Source organism: Leopardus geoffroyi, chromosome D4 (genome assembly GCF_018350155.1).
Source record: "Leopardus geoffroyi isolate Oge1 chromosome D4, O.geoffroyi_Oge1_pat1.0, whole genome shotgun sequence".
Taxonomy (NCBI): domain Eukaryota; kingdom Metazoa; phylum Chordata; class Mammalia; order Carnivora; family Felidae; genus Leopardus; species Leopardus geoffroyi.
The window spans coordinates 86,065,020-86,084,083 of record NC_059342.1 but is presented as its reverse complement, the minus strand read 5'-3'; the positions used below and the strand labels follow the sequence as shown (position 1 = coordinate 86,084,083).

Genomic DNA, 19,064 nt, shown 5'->3' with positions numbered 1-19,064 from the left:
AGTCAACCTGCTATCGCAGACTTAGATATAAGCCGGTTCAATTTTGGAGAACATCTGCCCAACTTGTGATTTTAGCTGCAGAATGTTGAAGTCTTGATGTTTTAGTGTTCCTGAGGGAAATATGCTGGTGCCCTCAATAATCTCTCAATTTGGTAATACCACACAGAACGTAATTTCTCCTATCAAATGCCTATGAAAACAAAAAGCCTACTCAACCCTGAACAGAGAACAAAACCACACTGTGTCAGGGACGTGGGCCCAGCAGCTACGTCACTCATTAGCCAAGAATCATCTTTCTGTACAACAGTCCCACAGATATAATCCAAATTCGTGTCTGAGCAAAAATACAAATCGCTACGTATCGGGACTTCAAGAGTCCCCACACAGATAAAACCTCAGATGCCAAGCAAGTCCACGGTAAACTGTCCTTTTGATAGTGATTAGAGAGTCCCACCAGGTAGCCTTGGAGGCCACTGTGAGTTCCTAACAACAAAACCCTGCCATCCTCATAGAGAAGCATTTATGTGTCTTTCCCGTGCATCAGGGGAGAGTGCAACTCATCCAAACACAGGCTTGCATCATTGAGGTCCAAGTTTAAAAAGGAATGGACAAAATACTACCCTTTGAAACTACTTTGCAGACTGTGACACCCCCAGAAGTATCCAGATGTAGGGTTATATGAAAATCAGCAGCTGGGCTGGGCAGGAGAGAGATCTATATTGTGCCCGTACCATTCATCATTCATAACACATCAGGTTCTTATCCACTGAGTCAAAGGCCAAGAAAAGATCAATAAAAGCTACAAACAATCTTTGCTTTTCCTGACAGATTTTGATATAAAGTGGTGAAGAATGGTCGATGGTGTAATAGCTATGCTTTGCCGAGAATGCTGCCATGAGAGACCAGACTTTCAATTCATCAAGAAGAAAAATGGCATATATTTTAGATGGAACGCACTGCAAGCTAATGAGTCCAATTATATTGGGGGGGGGGGGTGCCAAAGAGGCTCATTATTCCTTTCCTTTATTTATATTTGATGGGTTAGGCTACTTTCTAATTTCAACCAAATTGAACCATTCATTCATTCAATCAATACTTACTAAGTAATGAATGTTAAGTACTCTGCTTGGTGCTAGGCAGACAGTGGTAACTAAAGAGCCACGCTTTCTATTTTTTTTTTTTTAATTTTTTTTTTCAACGTTTATTTATTTTTGGGACAGAGAATGAACGGGGGAGGGGCAGAGAGAGAGAGGGAGACACAGAATCGGAAACAGGCTCCAGGCTCTGAGCCATCAGCCCAGAGCCCGATGCGGGGCTCGAACTCACAGACCGCGAGATCGTGACCTGGCTGAAGTCGGACGCTTAACCGACTGCGCCACCCAGGCGCCCCTATTTTTAGGAAGTTTATAATCTACACCCTTGTGTGTGGGACTGAGAAAAGTGCCAGGGAGAACAGTCCACTGGCAGAAGAAGAAATTCTCACCAGGTGTTTTTTAGTTTGAGATTATAAATCATCTACCAGATGAGGGAACGTTAGAGAACCATTTGGCGGGGGGGTCATACCGTTTGAAACTGAATTTTGTCTATAACGTTTTCAGAGAGAAGTTGCCCCACCCACAAACTGTGCTGAGGTGATGGGTCTAAGAGGTCTTTTTTTTTTTTTTTTTTTTTTTTAAGAGGCCGTTTTTATACCACATGACGCCACTTCCCCGAACACAACAGTGTCAATCAGGGACAGACACCTGAACCAGAGGAACCAATCTGTTCTACTTGGAATTTGAAATTAGGGCTGAAGGATGAACAGACGGTGGTGGGCATTGGGGTTGTAAGACCAGGGGAAACTAGGGGGCTGGAAGTCAATTTAGTAACAAACAGCATTTAATAAGAATTTAGTGTGTGCCAGGTCTTAGAAATACAACAATGAGCAAGACAGACATGGTTCCCACCCTCATTCCTGGTGGATGACAGAGTAGAAAGTAAATAAATACATGAAATAAATGGAGGTTGTTAAATACTATTAAGAGAAGAAATAGGATGCTGAGTTAGAGAACAGCATGGAGAAGAGAACCACTTTAGGGAGAGTGCCTCTCTGAGAAAGTGACATTTAAATTTTTTTAATGTTTATTTATTTTTAAGAGAGAGAGAGAGAGAGTGAGCATGCGTGAGTGTGAGTGGAAGAGGGGCAGAGAGACACAGATTCCAAAGCAGGCTCCAGGCTGTGAGCTATCAGCACATAGCCCTACATGGGGCTCAAACACACGGACCCCAAGATCATGACCTGAGCCAAAGTTGGATGCTTAACTGACTGAGCCACCCAGGCACCCCCGAGAGAGGTGACATTTAAGCTGAAACCAGCCATGAGAAGTGCCGGAGAAGCCCATTCCAGGCAGAAGGAAGTTTAAGTGCAAAGGTCCTGGGACAGGGAAGAACTCACAGCGTTCTGGAGACCAAAATAAGGCGAAATGTGTGAAGCACAGTGAGGGAGTGGCATGAGAGAAGGTGGAAGAGGAAGGCAGAACCGGATCACACAGGCTCTTGTAGGGCTTTGCAAAGGGTCTTGAATGGGCAGCCAAGGGTTTTAGGAAAGAAAAGACACTGTATTGTCAACATTTTATTTATTTATTTATTTTTATTTTTATTTTTTTTTTTTAATTTTTTTTTTTTCAACGTTTATTTATTTTTGGGACAGAGAGAGACAGAGCATGAACGGGGGAGGGGCAGAGAGAGAGGGAGACACAGAATCGGAAACAGGCTCCAGGCTCTGAGCCATAGGCCCAGAGCCCGACGCGGGGCTCGAACTCACGGACTGCGAGATTGTGACCTGGCTGAAGTCGGACGCTTAACCGACTGCGCCACCCAGGCGCCCCTATTGTCAACATTTTAAAATATCACTCTGGTGTGAAGACAGACATAGAGACTAGCAGGATGGAAGACAAAGCCTAGAAATCAACCCTTGCATATATGGTCAATGGATTTTAGACAAGGGTGCCAAGATCATTCAATGGGGAAAGGACAGTCTTTTTTTTTTTTTTTTTAACTTTATTTATTTTGAGAGTGAGTGAGCATGTGAATAAGTGTGTGCAAGCAGGGGGAGGGCACAGAGAGAGAGAGAGACAGACAGACAGACAGACAGAATCCCAAGTAGGCTCCACACTCAAGTGAGGAGCCTGATGTGGGGCTCAAACTCACAAACCATGAGCCCTGAGCCAAAATCAAGAGTTGGATGCTCAACTGACTGAGCCACCCAGGCACCCCAAAAGAACAGTCTTTTCAATAAATGGGGCTGGAAAAATGGATCTCCACGTGCAAAATAATGAAGCCAGACCCCTGTGTCACTCCAAATACACATGAAATAACTCCAAATAGATCATAAGCCTATCAAATGAAGCTGGACCCCTACCTTACACCATATACCACATACAACAATTCAAAATGGATCAAACACAAAAAATGTAAAACCTAAAACTATCAAGCTCTTAGAAGAAAACACAGGGTGAAATCTTCGTGACATTTGGATTTGGCAGTGACTTCCTGAATATACTATTGAAAGCACCTGCAAGAAAAGAAAAAATAGATGAGGGGCACCTGGCTGGCTCAGTCGGAGGAACACATGGCTCTCGATCTCGGGGGGCATGAGTTTGAGCCCCATGTGGGGTGTAGAGATTACATAAACAAACAAACATTTTAAAAAGGAAAAATGGATGGATTGGACTTCATGAAAATTAAAAACTTCTATGCATCAAAGAATATTGTCAACAGAGTAAGAAAACAGCCAAGATAACAAGAAAAAAGATTTGAAGATCATATATCTGATGAGGGAATTAGTATCTAGAATATATTAGGAACTCCTGTAACTCAGGACAAGACAAACAATTCAACAGCAAAACAAACAACCCCATTAAAAAACAGGCAAAGAGGGCAAAGAACTTCAATACCATTTCTCCAAAGGAGAAATACAAATGACCATTAAGCGCATGAAAAGATGCTCAACGTCATTAATCACGAGCGAAAGGCCAATCACAACAATGAGGAGGTGCCCCTCTACATCCATTGGAATGGCTATTAAACAAAATGGAGCCAATACGGGTGAGAGTGTGGAGAGAGTGGAACCCTCGTGCATCACTGATGGAAACGTAAAATGGCGCGGCCACTGTGGAAACAAGCTTGGGAATTCTCTAAGAGTTAAAAAGAGAATTATTACATGATCCAGCAATTCCACTCCTAGCTAACAGACCCAAAAGATTTGAAAACAGCGACTCAAATACTCGCACACCAGCGTTCATGGCAACATTATTCACCATAGCTAAAAAAGTGCAAGCAACCCAAGCATTCATTTAGACAAATGGATAAACCAAATGTGGTGTCTATAAAGGACACAATTCATCCATGAAAGGGAAGAAATTCTGATACATGCTAGAACATGGATGGACCTTGAAAAAAGCATGCCAAGTGAAATAAACCAGACACAAAGGACAAAGACGGTAGCACTCCACTTACACGAGGTCCCTAGGATAGGCAAATTCATAGAGACAGAAAGTAGACTAGAGGTTACAGGGGCTGGGAAGAGAGGGGAATGTGGCGTTGTTGTCTGATGGGTACAGTTACTCTTAGGGATGATGAAAAATGCTCTGATAGTGGGTGATGATGATAGCTGCACAACATTGTGAATATGCTCACTGCCCCCCTGAAGTGTACTCTCAAAAATGCTAAATTTTATGTAGTGCGTATTTGACCACAATAAAAAAACAAAAGCCAACCAACCAACCAAACAAACAAACCATCACCACCGGGAAAACAGACGGGAGAGAGGTGACTGTGCAATCAGGGGAGCTGGGCCGCAGACAGAACGGCACCGATTTGCAGGGGAGAAATCACAGACCAGAGAGAACCCGAGAAAATAGCTGCTTGATGGCTTCCCGGTCACATGAGGCCCAGCTGTGCTGGCTGAGCTTCATTTTGGTGAGACCCACCCACATGCTTTCCGTGAATCGCCTCAGACTTGAGCTGGACTGAGTGGGCCTTTGTTCCTTGCAAGGAAACAATCCCTGATGAAGGCAGGGAACAGCTGGGATCCAGTGAGGCAGCAGCCTGGGCACTAAACGCTGGAGGTTCCTAAAGCCAGACACAGCTCCAGGAGGGCAGAGAAACTGCTTTTCCCTCCTCTCGGGGCTTAGCACCGGGCCTGCTGAGGGGTGACAGGCCTCCACTAAATGGTTATCGGGTGAGCACCGAGAAGCCCTCCGTGAGCCTTCTCATAAAGGTCTGAGCTTCACGTTCTCGCTCACCAAGTGTACGCCCAATTTAAATCAAGCCAACTGAGCCCCGAAACCTATCCTCACTGTTGATGTGAACAGCCAAGCTTGGTTCTTCACAAGGACTTTTACTTCATTCGGCCAAGGTCAAAAGAAGTCTACGCAAAAATTTCAATTTTACAGGCTGCTGGCCACCCTTTTACCAACTTTGAGTTTCAGGATGCCCAAGATTTATTGAGTTTCCAAAAACATTTATCAACCCGAGTGTGTTAAAAAAAAAAAAAAAATTAACCTTATTTTCTCATGACCAGAGAATCCACAAAACGGTTACTAATTTAATCACGCCTGTTGGTCAGAGGACAGCAAATGTCTCCTTCCTTAAAACACTGGAGTCAGAATTTCAAGAGATCCTGAGAGGGCAAAAATGGAACTTGGCTCATTTCACTCCTCTCAACCATGCCAACCACCAGTGCCTGTCATTTCTAACAAGGGAAGAGTCGACACAACCTAATTGCACAAAAGGAGGGGGACTGGCACCCAGAGAATCTATGGCAATGTTGGGCTACCACATGATTAAAATGGTAACTTGAAGACTATATAACAAGAAGACATCTACAGGGGCACCTGGGTGGCTCAGCTGATTGAGCGTGCGACTTCGGCTAGCGTCATGATCTCAGAGTTTGTGGGTTCAAGCCCCACATCAAGGCTCTGTGCTGACAGCTCAGAGCCTGTAGCCTGCTTTGGATTCTGTGTCTCTCTTTCTCTGCCCCTCCTCCACTCACGCTCTGTCTCTTGTCTTTCAAAAATGAATAAACGTTAAAAAAAAAAAAAAGACATTTACAAAATATAGCTAAATGAAAAAAAAGAGAGAAATGTGAAATTATACATATAATTTGATTACAACTATGTGGGAATGAGGTGAGTAGCTCTAAAGACTGGAAGGTACCCAAAGGAGATGAAAAAAGGGGCTGCAGGGCAGAGGAATGACACATGGATTTTTTTAATGCTTATTTATTTATTATGAGAGAGAGAGAGAGAGAGAGAGTGCATGCAAGTGAAAGAGGGGCAGAGAGAAGGACAGAGAAAACCTTAAGCAGGGTCAGTGCTGTGAGTGTAGAATCCGACATGGGGCTTGAACTCACAAACCTCAAGATTATGACCTGAGCCCAAATCAACTCTGATGCTTAACCAAGTGAACCACCTAATTCCCATTATTGGAATTTTTTTTTTTTAATTTTTTTTCAACGTTTATTTATTTTTGGGACAGAGAGAGACAGAGCATGAACGGGGGAGGGGCAGAGAGAGAGGGAGACACAGAATTGGAAACAGGCTCCAGGCTCTGAGCCATCAGCCCAGAGCCCGACGCGGGGCTCGAACTCACGGACCGCGAGATCATGACCTGGCTGAAGTCGGACGCTCAACCGACTGTGCCACCCAGGCACCCCCCATTATTGGAATTTTTAAATGTATTTAAAATTTACTTTATAATATTCAAAAAGTCAGCTACACACACACACACACACACACACACACACACACACACACACACACACACACACTCATGGCTCCAGAGTAAAAACCTGAACAAATGGAAGGAAGAAATTTAGCCAGTGAGCTGCCTCATCAGGCTGGGGGTGATGATGGCTAGTCTAGGGCTCACCAAGGCAGGGTTTCTTCAAGCGTGATCCTGGGACTGGCAACATCACCATCCTCTGGGAACTTGCTAGAAATGCACGTTCTGGGTTAACCCCAGACCTACTGGATTGGAAATTCTGGGGATGGAGCCCAGCAGCCCATTGTGATAAACTCTCCATGTGATGCAGGTGGCTGCTCGAGTTTGAGAACCACTACACTCAAGTACCTCCCCAGCCTGACAGTGTGTGGTTCCCACAAGTCTACAAAGGGTCACCTTTGGGGGGTCTGGGAGATCAGTTAAGTGTCTGACTTCAGCTCAGGTCATGATCTCACGGCTCATGAGTTCAAGCCCCATAACAGGCTCTCTGCTGTCAGCACAGAGCCCGCTTCAGATCCTCTGTCTCCCTCTCTCTCTGCCCCTCCCCCACCAGCACGCATGCTCTCTCTCAAAAATAAACATTTAAATAAGTGAATAAATAATCCATCTTTCATGACTTTGTTTTCTCCCCAAACACCACTCTCACTGTTTATAAGAGCTCCGTATGACTTACTGGATCAGGTTCAAAGTCTTTACCTGAGTGAGAGCCACGGTTCTACTTTTATTGCCAAATTTTATCTATACCACCACAGATGGCTACCTAACAGGAACTGTGCTCATGCGTGCCATCTCATTCAATCCTCCCGACAACTCTATAAGGCAGATAATATTAATATCTCCATTTATATAATAATATGATATCCCCACAGATGAGAAAGCGGGGGCCAAAAGAAGTCCAAGATCATACAGCTAGGAAATGATGAAACAGGCACGACTTCAGAGCATGTGTTCTTTGGCACCACTGAGGTTCAGAGAAGCTCCCGGACAACGGTGGGTGGTGGAGCCAGTATGCGAAGCCGGCCCGATTTCAAAGTCTGCCGGCTCTGTACCACTCGGCTCTGCTGCCTCACACTCTCTGCTAGGCAGGGCCACTTGCTCACTGCCCTTGGAATACAGCACCGCCAAGAATCACATTGTTGGCCAACATCTACTGTCGGTCTTCTTTCACCACCAACCCACGTTAGACAGCCTGTGGGAGGCCTTCCAGGCTGCTTCCGTAAGATCCCTGGCGAGGAAGGGTCACACCCTCCCTTCTCTTAACCCCCACCGTGCCCTATCTGTATCCCTCTCCCGATATTTACCAGTTCCCGCCCCGAATTACAGTGACACACGTGCTCCTTCGGGAGAGGCGGTGGTCTGAGCTGGCCCGGTGCCACCGATGACTGACACAGAACATGCATTGAGTGAGTCAAGCAATGTGTCTTTTATGTGACTAAATTCATTTTTTAGATATTTTACGTATCTTATCTGCCCAGCTCAAGACAGTAAGCTCCTTAAGAACAAGGACCAAACCTTTTACTTATTTTATATTTTCAAGACTACTCAGCCCTGGGCCAGATAATACAGCCGGGTCTGTAAGATAAGCTGGAGTTCAAATAAAATGCTACTGGTACACAACTCTGGTATAATTTTTCCTACTACTTAAGCCCTGCAAGAATGCAGCATATATTAGTGGAGGATAACTGGGTTCGACACAAATGGATCCAAGCAACTCATTTTTTTGTAAATAGAAATAATAAATTTAATGTTTTTAATAGTGTTAGATAATAATCAAGAGAATTCCATGAGCACATTTTCCTGAAAATTTGTTCACATTTCCATGGGGGACCAAAATCACAATTCTGTCTTCAAAATATTGAGGCTAAAATATGCCTTCATTATTATTATTCCTCTTTTAAAATGAAAGCATACTCTTTCCAAAAATCATAACATAAACCCAATGTCTCTCATGAGGAAAATGTGTATATTTTCATTCCGCATATCTATCATCTATTAAAGTCATTTATCTAGCCCAACAAATATACTTTTAATAGGAAGAAAAAGAAATCTCATCAATATTCTAACTCCTATCACATATCCAGAAAGCAAAGGTACAGAAAATCAGAATAAGTCTTTCAATAATATTTAAACCTCAGAAACTAGGTGTGTAAACTTTTAAGAATAAGATAATACAAAAACCCAATGCTGCCTCTCTTAATTCATTAATCATTTAATTGAATTACATACCCCGATTTTATACACCAGAGAAAAATACCAAGCCACAACATATTTTTAACAGACTGGGAGACACAGATTAAGAGTACGTGACAATAAAAACAAGTAGATAAAGATGATCGGATTTTTATGGCCTTTCAACAGTCATTTCTTCCCGTCCAAGCCTTATACTGTACCCACATGGTCTGACAGTAAATAGACAACAAAAGATCTGATGAGCTTGGCGATGCTCTAAATCTAAATCAATGTACTACCACTGAACAGACAGTGTAAACTTACCAGCTCCACAGATCCATAATGTTTCCTACTGAAATCCCCACGTCTACAGCCTAGGTCTTCCGAGACAGAGCTGGAACAAAAATGCTTCATCAGTATTATACATAGCGATCTGGCCACAAACCTTCTGCAAAAATCCACCACCATTTGCAAAAAGGGCTGCTATGGAACAGGCTCGCCCCAGCTCCTCACTGCAGGGGAGCCTCCTCGCCACAGACACAGTCCTCAGCAGCCATTGCAGTGCCCAGCTTCCTGGAGCCCTCAGTAAAAAGAAAAACACCCGAGTCATCCCTGCAAGTATAGGCAATGATTGAATTAAATATTTAGTCATTTGGAATCGATTGAAATTTCCAAGGCGACTGGTGGTTTATAATTTCATTTCTGTATAACCAAAGGGGATGAGAAACCCTGCAGTAAACTTGAGGCCAGGGACAAAGCTTGCAATTATCTTTCGTTTAAGAGAGCCTCTTTGTCCCAAATGTTCAACATAAAAATAACCAGCATTATTTGATGCTATATGGCAGAAATGAAACTTGAAATAGGAGGGAAAAACTTCAAAATCCTGGTAGGCCCCTCCCCACCACCCCCACCCCCCGCTTTAATTTATGACAATATGACAATGTGAAAAAAAGAGAGCAGCCCTGACAGAAAAATCTAAAAACCTAACTTCAAGGATACTTACTTTTTATATAACAGTAGCTAATGCCTCTCCCACCCCCCACCCCCAGGAGGCTTAAATCAGATAAGAAAAATCACATGCATTGTGGAGAAGCGCAATTAAAACACGGGTGAAACTCTTACTGCATTTACATCTTGAATGTATAGTTACACACTCAAAAGATACGTATCTTATCCACGAGGTAGTATATTTAGGACCCCAAGCAGTGCTCCTGAAACCACCGGAGATTCACAAATGCAAGCAGCTTTAACAAGTCTTGTCCTCAGAGGTCATGCAAATAACTCCTACTGAAACGCAGAAAACAGAACTGCACGGGAGCTCCATGTTTGATATATCCAAAAATGTTTGGGCTCTAACATGCAGAGAAAGGTGAATTTTGTACCTTTTCATCCTTCCTTAAAAGGTAGCTACATTTTCTACATTACAGCCTCCTTGGCACGCTCAGGAAGAGACTGACTCTGCTGTTTAGCATCCACGGACCTGACTCTTTGCCAGGACACTATTTGATAGGCTCCAAGCAAGACAGCATGAGAGAAATGAGATTAGAGGGTCTAATGGTATTCTGCTTCCACCATTTCACAGAGATGGCTGAATTAATCTTATATGAGAAATTTAACCTTTTGTAGTCTCCACTTCCTTAGCAGAAAATGTGCAACAAATTAATGACTGCAGCTTGGAAGAGTGTCCTAGATATTACCCAGGCAACCGTCCTGCTTTCAGTGACAGGATTTTCTGCCCCCCCCCCCCAAATCCCTGAAAGAGATTTAAAACTTCTGGTCTGTATTAAATATGTCCTCTATGTCCATTTTCAAAACCCTCCTGGAGAATCTGCCATTGCCCTACATAACAGTTTCAGGATCCTTCCCCGGTGGCCCCGCGTAACCGAGAGAGGGGGCTCCAGTGACAGGAGTGTCTAAGCACCAGCTAGAGATCAGGCAGAGAGTGGACGCCCAGTGGCTGATGACTGAAAGCTCTGTCTGCCTGGCTCGGCCCACCTCTTCAGTTTTAGTGGGGCCACCAGCCCACCATCAATAGCAGCAGTTTCTAACACGAATGGCCAATATCATGAAAAGAACAAACATGCTGGGCTCTGGGCCCCTCCCCAGGCTGCTCTCAGCACCACCGAGGGTGTTCTAAGACACAGTGCCAGCTCCCTAACTTTGCCAACAGCCAGAAAGTAACTCAACAAAGATGACAGGTCTGTGTCCTGGGGCAATCACATCCTCAGAAGCTTCATAGTGGGAAAGCAGTGTCCTATGAAAACAACCAGAGAGAGATAAACAGAACATCTGCTATCGGTTGTCCTTTTCCCCCTCTAATTACATCTCCCCCAATACACTGCAGAGACAGTGCCTGCTGATGGTGGGAGCCAGGCTGAACTATATGGGGTGCACTTCTGCGGCCTCAGGAGGCACTCAAACCGCCTTGTTATGAAACCCTCCTGGCTCCCCTACGCCGTCCCCAGGCTCTCTGGCCCCTTCGGACCCAGCACAGGAGATGTGATTGAAGAGGTCACCCGGAGCTCCAAGAGGAACTTTGTTCTCCTGCAGGTCCCCGCGCCTGGCCTACTGCTCGGCACAGAGTGGACATGCGGGACGTGTTTGTTGTATTAGTGGAGATCTTCGCACACCGTTTGGATCTAACTAGCTAATGCCTGAGAGCACCCCTCGTGGGCACGAAGGCTGACGTTCTCTCTCATAAGCCAATGGTCATTGTTCTATCCGTCCAGACAGCTCTGGCCCAGGAAGCAGACACTGCTATGTGCACGCCAAACCTTAATCTGTTTTCCTCTTGGGCTTGTCACTAGACTGCGTGTCCCAAGCCCCTCTTGCAGTGTGACTACATGACTGGGCTCTGGCAAAGAGGGTATGGGCACCACTTCCAGGCACATCCCATGGGACGTCTTACTTTCTCCTTCCCCTTGGCCAGCAGGGTGGGGAGGGCTGCAAGGACCCCCAGGAGGGCAGAGCATCAAGAGGAAAAACACCTGGGTCTCTGAAAGACGAAGCAGAAGGCCACACCTCCAAGAGCCTCCGTATTAGAATATGATGTGAGCAAGAACTAAACACTGAGTGTGTTCATCCCTTAGAATTTAGGTTTACCCGTTAAAGCTGTGGTGTCACCCAAAGTCATATGGAAGTAGGTATCTTGCAAGTGGGGTGCTCCCATAGCAACAACCTACTATCTGTGGCACCGGCCTGGTAGGCAGGCAGCTGCCAGTAAGGAAATTGATCTCAGAGGCTGGGAAAATGGAGCTCTACATAACAAGGTGGCAAAATATGGGATGAAACTTACACCCGCGGTAATGTAGAAGGCGGACCTGCAGCCCTAGGGAAAGTGGCTGGACAGAGCAGCGATGCTGTGCACGGCTGCCACTGGCCGACCTTAGCAAGGTTTTTTACAAAGAAGAGACGAACCCGGGCAAGAGCCAGATGGATTTCACACACAAGAAGCAAACAGAGAGCGTCTAGAGACCAAGGGCTTCACAGGCTTTGAGAATTCATGGGTTTTGGACTCCAGACAGTAAGAGTTCTGGCCAGTGCACCGCGGGTAGAAATGATGGGCACCTCTTCCACAGATAGTCCTTGCTCTCTTTCCTCATCCACTGGTTGAATGGAGAGGGCAATGAAGACCAAGCGGGGGGTGAAGCCACAACACGAAGGAGGCTTGGTGACCACAGAGAAGATCCCACATGATGTGAGTGAAAAATAACTTTTCTTATTTTATGGCACTAAGACTCAGAGTTTATTACCACAGGTGATTTTACCTTAACAGATAAAGCTCTCCACAGGTAACCGACAGGAGAAGGGTAACTCCCACAAAAAGGGGTTGTCAGAGGGCTGGTAGGCCAGGATGACTCTCTGGGGTGAGCAAACGGTGGCCCCCCCAACTGCCTGTTACTGCGAACAAAGTTTTATTCGCACACAGCCGCGCCCTCTGGATACAGGTAGTCTGCAACGGCTTTGGCATCACAAAGACCGAGCTGAGTACCTGCAACAGGGACTGCATGGGCCACAAAGCTCAAGCTATTTACTACCTGGCCTTTTTACAGAGAAAGTTTGCTCGGCCACTGCCATGCAGCCTCACAGATCCTTTTTGTTGGTTTCAGGCCTACCCATAAACTGTGATTAATAAGCCAATGGAAATACTCAAGTCCACTAGAATCCCTGGGGGAAGCTTTCTAAAAATGCAGGTTCCCTGGCCCTATTCCCAGAGGCTGTGATTCAGCACGTCTGCGACTCTAACAAGCAGCCGGGAGAATTCTGATACAGGTGGTCCACAGACAGTGTTTTGAAAAATACTGCTCTTCCAGACGACTCTGGAATCCCTGGGAAACCCGTTAACCATTCTGCAGCACTTTTATGAGGAAGGACAAGGCCTTGTTTGTTTTCTACTAATGGTAGGACATACGGGTGATACGGTCCTTAGGGGCAGGTGCTTCAGTCACAGATATAAGTCCTTAACCTCTCTGGGCAATAGTTCCCTCCTGGATAAAATGTGGTTGTTGGTGTCGCCTACTTAACAGGGTTAGAAAGAATAAATTAGAATAAAAGTTTATTTTAAGTACAAGGTCTGTCACATAAAAACTACTCAATTAGTGTTAGCTATTATTACTGCTCTTATTAGTAGTATCAATTCTTAGGTTGTTAGAACCCTGGGAAGGGACATTTGCCATAAATGATTACACGCTTTTTCCAGAGTTTTAAATAAGACCCCTCCCCCGCCAACCTTGCAGAAGAGGAGGCTTGGGGCCAAGCAGTAGGCCTCCCAGGGCAAGGCTAAGTATAGCATCACAGCTCAGCATGACATCTCCTCCCTAAAAGGGTTGCCCTAGCAGTGCGACCTCACCTAGAAAATACTTAGGACCCAAGAACATGTCACCAGCACAAGGCAGGTGAAAAAAGAACCAGAGAGCTCAAGTTCTTCACATGCAGTGTGGTCTGGCCTCTAAATAAACTGTTTTAGCAAAACTAATGTGTGAGGATGCCGGATCACGCTTTGCAAGCGTGTACAGAGCTGAGGACCTTCATGTCACGTCTCTAAATAAGGCCAGGGATGGGAGCACAGATTTCCAGCCCCACAAAGAGGCTAGAAAAATTACCATTATATAAGTCAGGTTCTCGGAAGGCAGGACAACCCCCTCCAAAGAGTCAAACTAAATAAGGAAAGAAAAGAAGCTGACACTCAGTGATACAGGTTCTTACTCGACTGACCTGGAGCTTAGTGACTCACCTTAACGACAGGCCAGACCCCACCAATCCAGGCCTCAGTCATTTCTAGCCCTGCTGGAATAGTTAAAGCCAGCACGGGGACTCTTCCTGGATCAGCAGAGAGAATTTGTGAAAGGCAACAGGCAGTTTTTCAGAAGCCTACCGATGGCAGAGTTCAATGTCAGGAGCTCCAGGACAATGCCTCAGCCCCCTTGATAAGCAGACAGTAATAGAAAGATGGAAGAGATTCCCCTATTTGAGGAACAGAGAGGCTAAAAAATGTGCCAGACTACAGACTGAGGTGTGGAGGGAGCCTGAGCTTCTAAACACCAGGAACTAGAACAGCTTATTGCACATAAGGGACCAGTTGTCTCTCTTGAAGATAAGCGACACCGAAAAAGCAGAGATGCAATTATACATTAATTTCCAGGGGTGAAATGGAAGAATTCTGTCCTCGTTTGAAGACACTTAATATACCAGGAAGAAGGAATTAAGCAGGAAGATCTGTAGAGTGAAAGGAGCCCTGGAAATCAGAGCCCCTTGATTCTTGCTTCAGACAGCACCCTGTTCCCCTACGTGTTGCTGGGGTTGCAGGTACCATGTGCTCTGTGGACCAGGATCTTAAGTTTACCACACCCTTAGCTAATTCCACCAGGCATAAGGTGGTCAGACACGCGTGCCCGGATTTGGATCTCTCTGGCACACTGGCTCTGTGACCTCAGGCAAGTTACTTACCCTCCCTGAACCTCTTTCCTCATCTATGACATGGGCTTAAAATAACATCTGCCTCCACGGGGGGATTAAAAGCACAACACCTGACATAGTAGCCACTAAATAAATGTTCGTTATTCCAAACCCAACAGACCTTATCTATCTTGGTCACCACCAGGCCCTGTGCGTCTTACAGAGTACCTGGCTCATAGCAGGCTGCTCAGTACATATTTGTTGAATAAATGAATCACGAATAAACAAATAATGTCTGCTCACCTTTGCTCTGCTTAAGCTCAGGTGGGTCCCTGCTTCCTCCTCATTCCCCTTTCCCCCACCCCCGAATTAGCTATTCTGAAACATCTCTTTCGGTGCATCTGATGTTACTTTCACTGTTACTCATCACCTTTCTCATTCAAATCCTCTTTTCTCCAACATTCTGGAATGCATTCCTCCTAGAATATTTACGTACTAAGTTTCCAACAAAGACATATGTCCCCAGAATTCATCTGGTTCTCTACTATTAATGAAGTCTTACAATTCCCTGCAAGGTTTCTCTTAGTAACGATCTCTACCACCGCCTCTAAAATTTTCTAAATAAAAAAAAAAAAAAAACAGCAACCACACCAAATACTGGTGAGGACAGGAGCAGCCGGACCTCTCACACACTGCGGTGGGAATGTCACATGGTAAGCTGAGCCTCTTTGGGAAACAGTTTGGCAGTGACTTATAAAATTAAACATGCAGTTTACCCATATGACCCAGTAATTGCACCCTTGGGCATTTATCCTGGAGAAATGAAAGTGGATAGGCACAAAAATCTGTACACAAATGTTTCCTAGCAGCTTTCTGCGGAAAAGCCCCAAGCTGGGAAAATACTAGAAGTCCTTGAAAGGGCAAATGGTTAAACAAACTACGGTATATCCATCCCAGGGAGTATTGCTCAGTAATTAAAGGAACAAACTACTGGAAAATGCAACAACTTGCACCAATCTCCAGGGGATTATGGTGCGTAGAAAAAAAGCCGATCCTAAGAGGTTACATTGTGTGTGGTTGGTTCCGTTTATGTAACATTCTCGAAATGACAAGGTTAGGGAGGTGGGCATTGGTTATAAAGGGCTACGTGAGGCACCCTGCGGTGATGGAGCCTTTTTGTACCTTGCCTGTGGTGGTGGGTAACCAGACCCAGCCATATCACAGAACTGCACGTAAAACAGGAAATCTAGGACCAGCAGACTGTATCCATGACAACTTTGAGGTTGTGATACACTGTATGATAGTGACGTAAGATGCTACCTTGGGGGGAACTGGGTAAAGGGCACATGGGATCTCTCTCTGTTCTTTTTTTTTTCTCCTTAAGCCGCTGCATGGGGCTTGAACTCATGATCCCGAGATCAAGAGTCATGAGCTCTACCGACTAAGCCAGCCAGGTGTCCCTCTCTGTGTTATTTCTTACAACTTTATATGAATCTATGATTCTCTCAAAAATAAAAAGTTTCATTTAAAAAAACTATCTAAGGGGCACCTGGGTGGCTCAGTCGGTTAAGCGTCCGACTTCGGCTCAGATCATGATCTCACGGTTTGTGGCTTCGAGCCCCTCATCGGGCTCTGTGCTGACAGCTCGGAGTCTGGAGCCTGCTTCGGAGTCTATGTCTCTCTCTCTCGGCCCCTCCCCTGCTCGCTTGCTCTCTCTCTCTCTCTCTCAAAAATAAATAATTTTAAGATATTAAAAAAACAACTGTATCTGAGCCCAAATTCTTTCACTTATTCAATAAATAGTTACTGCGCACCTATGAGATCCCAGGTGGTAAGCCAGGTGCTAAACCTGAGACGTGTGGACCCTGCCCTCACAGCACTTACAGTTCAGCAGGAGATGTTCAAGTACACGGCGTTTCACAGGAACAAAAATATTGTGCAAGAAAAGCACATCTGGGCCTAGCAAATATAGTAAATTGTAAAACAGCCTCTTGTTATGCCTTCATGAGTGGCATATGCAAACTTCAGGTGCGGGTGTCCCACAGCAGAAGCCTGGAAGGTCTGTTGTGCTTTTCTCGGCACCAGACCGGCCATCCGGAAAGCTGGGAACCACCACCTACCAAATGATCCCAGTAAGTGTCATGTCTGGGCATCTGCTCGCTCCCTTCCCCACTCTTCAGTGACCTGGGTTCTCCTCTCCTATAAGGTCATGACTGGAGGGCTTTCCAGCTGACAGTATAATTTGTCCACAGGAGACCTCTACAGGTATGACCACAAAGTGTTAAACAGGAACTTCTTCAAGGGAAAAAAAAAAAAAAAAATCAACAGACAACATATGTTGCTGCATACCTCCCTTGATCACTAGCAGGTTTTACTTCTTTGGGGAAATCCTTCCAAGGTCTGTCTCGGCAGGTCCTCAGAGTTTTTCCACTGAGGTGCTCAAGATCTGCCTCTGGCTGCGCCCAGGCCCCGAAGGGACGCATGCCATCCAGGGTGGGCGCTTCTGAACAGTCCCCCGTGTGGCAAGAATCCTAGGGAAGACCCAGGTCATTCTGACGCTCGCGACTCAGAAGAGCGCCACTGGCCCCTGGGCCTGAGCCGGTTAGACATGCAGACTCTCGGGCCCTACCCCAGGCCTAATGAAACAGAATCGCCTTTTAACAAAATCCCCTGAGGTTTCATATACACACTGAAATTCGGGAAGCACCAATTCTAGATCTTGATTCTCCAAACTTTTTCCCTAATTTGTTTTATGATGACATATTTCAAGACACAGAAAAATAGATAACATAATGAACATTACAGATAGACTTGAAACGCCGGGGTACCTCTCTTTGATCCTACTGCCCTCTCTCCTTCCCCTGAAACAATCGCTAAATAATTTGATATATACTTCTGGCTCGTATTTTTATATTAGTACTACCTACGTACTTACTCATAAACAATATGCAATATTATTTCGCATGTTTTAAAATTTTACACAAATAAATACCACACTATGGTATGTCTTTCCACAACTAATGTCTCTGGTTGAACAATCCGATGTCAAGATTTAGACATGTGGGGACCCGTAGCTCTAATTCATTCACACATACGGCTGTACAGCATCCTTCTGCATTAATGTACCGTTGTTCTTCCATTCTCTTACTCTTGGACATTTCAGTTGTTTCCAGTTTCTAAGCAACACTGTAATGAACATCCTTTCACAACTCTCCTTCAAGACGATAATCATGTCCCTAGATCACATACCCAGGAGGGGGAACTGCGGGGTCATAAGAGCCTGTTTATTTTTTCTACATATTGCAAACTTGCTTTCCAAAGCAAGAGTAGCGATTTCCTCCCCCAACTGTAGCATGTGCGTTGTGGGTGCTCTGCATCCTCGCTAACACTTGGTGTTGGCAGAAATGGGTTTGGGCCAGTCTGAAGGACATGAAATAGGGTCTCACTGAGATGTGTTTCACTTTTCACTCCCCTGATAACACGAGCCTGGACATCCTTTCCTTTGCTTATTAGCTCTATGGGCTACCTTTTCTAGGATGTACAATATTGCTGATCCTCTTTCAGGATGTACAATATTGCTGACCCACTCCCCTTCTGTAGGTTGTTGGTCTTTTCCTAATTGATTTCTAAGAATTATTTGTATACTCTGAATACCAACCCTTTTCGGTTAAAAAAAGCACAGATGTCTTCTTTAAAACAGTGGTTTTTCTTTCAAAAATTTGCTCCTGGTATCTTTTGCCATGCATAAATTTAAAAATGCTATGGGGCGCCTGGGTGGCTCAGTCACTTAAGCAGCATCCCCCTTTGGCTTAGGCTGTGATCTCCTGATTTGTGAGTTCAAGCCCCACATCGGGCTCTCTGCTGTCAGCACAGAGCCTGCTTTGGAACTTCTGTCCCTCCCCTTCCCTGCTTGCACACACTCCCTCTCTCAAAAATAAAAAAACAGGGGCACCTTGGTGGCTCAGTCTGTTAAGTGTCTGACTTTGGCTCAGGTCATGATCTCACGGTTCGTAAGGCTACGCCCCACATCGAGCTCTGTGCTGACAGCTTGGAGCCTGGAGCCTGCCTCGGATTCTGGGTCACCCTCTCTCTCTGCCCCTCCCCCACTCATACTCTGTGTGTGTGTGTGTGTGTGTGTGTGTGTGTGTGTGTCTCAAAAAGAAACAAACATTAAAAAAATAAATACAAAAATTCTAGTGTAAACATGTTCAATCTTTTCCTTTCTGATCTTTGTT

General features: G+C 45.1%; 1 protein-coding gene across 5 annotated transcripts in view; it reads right to left on the bottom strand.

Annotated features, from left to right (window-relative positions):
* Positions 1-19,064, bottom strand: part of GARNL3 (GTPase activating Rap/RanGAP domain like 3) — a 148,808-nt gene that overhangs the window by 101,786 nt on the left and 27,958 nt on the right. For 3 of the 5 annotated variants that reach the window (XM_045469758.1, XM_045469757.1, XM_045469756.1), the window contains exon 3: positions 9,259-9,328. In XM_045469758.1, coding sequence (XP_045325714.1) covers positions 9,259-9,328 — 70 coding nt within the window. Of the gene's footprint in view, positions 1-9,258; positions 9,329-10,056; positions 10,077-10,316; positions 10,433-19,064 lie in introns of those variants that run through there. The other 2 variants (XM_045469760.1, XM_045469761.1) reach the window with 2 other exon arrangements.